The 3,913-nt window shown below is 43.4% G+C and overlaps 1 protein-coding gene and 1 long non-coding RNA gene across 2 annotated transcripts in view; both read right to left on the bottom strand.

Annotated features, from left to right (window-relative positions):
* Positions 1-3,012, bottom strand: part of LOC124673033 (actin-related protein 9-like) — a 10,676-nt gene extending 7,664 nt beyond the window's left edge. The window contains exons 1-5 of the mRNA XM_047209168.1: positions 2,978-3,012; positions 2,818-2,877; positions 2,674-2,745; positions 1,491-1,593; positions 505-701 (exon numbers count right to left, since the gene is read on the bottom strand). Of these exons, the coding sequence (XP_047065124.1) occupies positions 505-701; positions 1,491-1,593 (300 nt within the window). The 5' untranslated portion in view covers positions 2,674-2,745; positions 2,818-2,877; positions 2,978-3,012. The remainder of the gene's footprint in view (positions 1-504; positions 702-1,490; positions 1,594-2,673; positions 2,746-2,817; positions 2,878-2,977) is intronic.
* A 7-nt stretch (positions 3,013-3,019) lies between these two features.
* Positions 3,020-3,537, bottom strand: LOC124678438. The gene is made up of 3 exons (XR_006994469.1): positions 3,485-3,537; positions 3,258-3,330; positions 3,020-3,087 (listed from the first exon to the last, which is right to left on the bottom strand). It is a non-coding gene; the product is annotated as an uncharacterized LOC124678438 (long non-coding RNA).
* Positions 3,538-3,913: the final 376 nt, after the last annotated feature.

Genomic DNA, 3,913 nt, shown 5'->3' with positions numbered 1-3,913 from the left:
TGTACAGCTGGAGCTAGAAATGTTTTCATGAAGATTTGTTTAGGTTTGGCAGCTGAAACATTGGCGTGACGGGAAATAGGTAAAAAAATCAACTTGTTCCTGCTAATTGTTTCAGATGGAAGTGAATCGGGTTAAAGCCTTCTTCAGTACATTGCAGCAGGTTACTCCCCTGCTGTTTCTATAAACTTCAATAAAGATTTGCAACTGAGTTCACCAAAATCCTAGCACACTTCTGATTCACATTTTTATCCCCGGGACACAATTTTGCAAGAAATAGTTACGATGAAGAAAAAACAATACATACACCCCTACTCAGCATTTATAGAAACTTTTTTTAGCTTAAATATTTATAGAACTAACAACGTAAAAATTGAAAGCCTCAGCTGTTGAACTGAAATGGAACTTCACATTCCCATTTTAAGAGCAGCATTAACACATAGCAAGAGAAACATTACAACGACTGATTTTTTTAGGAAAAGGATAATCGGTAATATAGAGGCATACCTGATGTAACTGATAATTCTGAGAAATATTAAAATGGCCTCTCCTGATCGGGCGACTCAAACAGTATGGCGCAGAAGGAGGGATTTTCAAAGCATCCTCTCCAAATATCATTTCCTTGTACTTGATTTCTTCAGAGTTAGGCCTGTTACCATCATCAGATGTGCTTTGCGAAGGATCTTCATCAGCATCTGAACTTTCTGGCCAAGGTCATCAATATTTCGACATCAAAAGATGTTCTGTGAATATAAGCTATTTTACGATGGTGCAGAACTTTTCTTTCAATCTACTGTTCAAAACACAAAAAACTGAGCATAACTAAGTAGCTGTGATTATAGGAACAGCTAGCCAGAAAATGATCAATGATATAATTTCAATTATTCCATTAAATCTATGCAAAGCAACTAAACAAAAAGTGGTCACTGATGAGATCTCGTTGTGACAGTCACATGCCATGCAAGAAGAGATAGGAGCAAAAAATATGTAGATCTCATACCAAAGCAACATCTAAGTGTCTAACATAACTGAACTTCAGTCACCTAGACTTCAGAACTAGCTAGCTCCAACAAAAGACAGTCATAGTGTCCCAATGTAGCATCCAAAGGTCCACACTAAAGCACCAACACCACATAGGAGATAAAACAGGCCACACATAAATATAACAACTCACTTAGGATTTGTCCTTGTTTTACATAAATAGGTTAATGTGGAAATATATATGCTGACCAAACTCTTGAAAAATAACAATGTGGTGCAAAATCAACCACAACCATGCGCATTAATCACACAGGCCACCACTGATTGAGGAGTGATGTTACACGTCAGAGGTAGCAAAAAATACAGCATCCTTCTAAATAAAATTCAAGCATATCTCCAAAACATAAGTATGCTTTTGACTTTTATTAACAACAGATGACTTCCAGGTCAAAAAACAAACAGATGACTCCAAAATTGAAAAAGAATAGAAGTACCAAAGATCAGAAAAGTACCGATCGACGTTGATGATTTGATACTTCTGTCCAACACATCTGTCCAATTAAGTTTGTTATCATCTTTGTTCTGCTGTGAAGAAATACCATCAACACGTCCCATCTGAAGCGGTGAATATAACCAGATCAGCACACAGAGGGCATGAAGTGACCTTTGTACATAAAAAGAAATATGTGCCAAGAACATTGGTACGAAAACATCTAATATATATATCCTCGCATCAAGAAGGTGTAGTTTATGGTTGCAAGAAATGACAATAATTCTCAAACTCTGATAGATAACTTTCTATAGTTCGGAAGAGGGTGGATGAACTGATGATTCCATTTTAACACAATTTAGAGTATTCATATGTAAATCTATGTCACACCCTTACTGTACAACATTCCAATACAGACATTTGACAAAATACCCATATTTTCACGAATAGCTACAGCAACCATTGCAAGATGCTATGTTTACCTATCAAGTAGCCTGTTGAACTTATAAGTTATAAGAACGACACAACAGATATAAGTCACAATGCCCCATAAGCATCGGCACTTTTATTGCCTTCGTTCTCCATGGGGAAATGGCCTCAGGCTTATCAAATAAGCCTAAGATATTTCATATTCTTCTGTCCCTGGCTTCAGCTTACTAGGATAGTAGGAATACAGCTTAAGGTTAGGCTTTAGGGCAAATAAGTCCCGAAGTTCCATTCCTCCCACCTGCTGTATGTTCCCTGGATAAATATCGGTTTCTCGTGATTGGGACTGTATGCACAATTGGGTGGGAATAATGAGCAGGGCAGAATTTTCTCATCTATTAGTGCAATGAAAATTTCACATCAGCTTCAATAATGCTTTCTTGTGCTAAAATTCCCATTTTCAAGCTAATCAAGTTCCAACGCTTTGTAAACTCTACGTCGCTAAGAACCAAAAGGAGGCGAGAGCAGAAGCTCAGCATCAGTGAAATGGCTCCACTCCATGATAAGTTTTTTTTCCCCATTCTATATACAAGATAAAAATAATAATTTGGGTCCAAAAGTGCCATTTTTAGCAACCAGAACAAGATGGAGCATATGGCCAATGTTTCTTCAGTAAATTGCTCTAAGTAGCTAATTCTTATTTCACTGCTCAAGTGTAGCACTGAAACCAGATAAGACAGACCAAGCAACTCCTTGAGAACAGAGGTAGTACATAGTACCTTAGGAGGTAAGGGTTGGTTCTCTGAAGACGACACTTCCGTCAGAAATGGGATCTTCAGTAGCGAAGCTATCTGCACGAGTCGCGCCAAATTAGCTCGAGTGGCAAACATAATACAAAGAGATGATGAGAAGCTTATTTTTACAATATCATATGCCTTCTCCCGCTCTGCGTTGTGCGTTGACCCAGCACGGCAGTTGAGCCTCTGAAACAGAAACAGCAGTCACATACCGAAGCTAATTAAGACATTCCAACGCAACTACGGGGCCAAGAACAGGGGAGAACAAGGCCTGTATCTGCATCACCTGGTCTCGCACCGACAGCTTTCCCGCATCGCTCTTGTGCCAGGCAATGCAGTGCGGCACATTGAACGGCACGTCCTGACTCGCAAACCCCATGCGCACGTTTGTAGATCCTGCAGAGGACAGATGCTGGATCAGTTGGCAGTGGCCATAACTCGAAGATTACCACCAATAAGAGGCAAACAAGCGTGAATTTTCAGAACGGAACAGCGAACACAAATGCACAACGGGAAGACGGGCCGAGCGATTAGTGCGGAGGGGGGCGGGGGGGGGGGGAGCGCACCTGGGTTGATGACGACGAGGTTGGCGCCGCGCTCGGCCATTAGCTGCGACGGCACCACCGTCTTGAGGTAATCCTGCGCCGGAAGCGGGGGTCACAGAAAGCAAAGCGTGAGCAAGAGCGGCCACACGCTAGGGCTTCTCGGGATGGGTTTAGTTCGCGAGATAGATCGAACTCGCCGGATTCGGGCGGTCCAGTGAGGGACGGTGAGAGGGGGTGGAGGATCTTACCATCTGGTCGGCGGTTGCGGCCCGGAGGCCCGCAACGGCGGCGGCGGTGGCGGCGGAACGGGGCGCCGGAGTTGAAGGCGGAGACGGGAGCAGAGCAGCGGGTTTGGGCTATGCTCCCCGCCGTCCGATCATCTCCTTTTCAGACGGTCCGATTGGCCTCCTCCCAAGAAAACTTTTTTTTAAAACGGTGGGCATACATATTACAAAGAGGGCCCTTGGATAACAACATAACACAACATAGTCCTCGCCTTTTACAAACAGGACCCTACAAAGAAAATCTAAAAGGCAATCAGGCCCTTCTCCACCAATCAAGTGTTGAGACCTCCAAACGCGGCCACCCATCTCGTCGCCCAGGACTACGCCACTTGGGGCAAGGCAGGCGTGCGACGCCGCGTCGAAGTCGAGGATCCTCGCACGCCGGCCTAGAGG

This window comes from Lolium rigidum, chromosome 7 (genome assembly GCF_022539505.1).
Source record: "Lolium rigidum isolate FL_2022 chromosome 7, APGP_CSIRO_Lrig_0.1, whole genome shotgun sequence".
Lineage (NCBI taxonomy): Eukaryota > Viridiplantae > Streptophyta > Magnoliopsida > Poales > Poaceae > Lolium > Lolium rigidum.
Note: the sequence above shows the minus strand (reverse complement) of the source record. Positions and strands in the feature narration are given on the sequence as shown.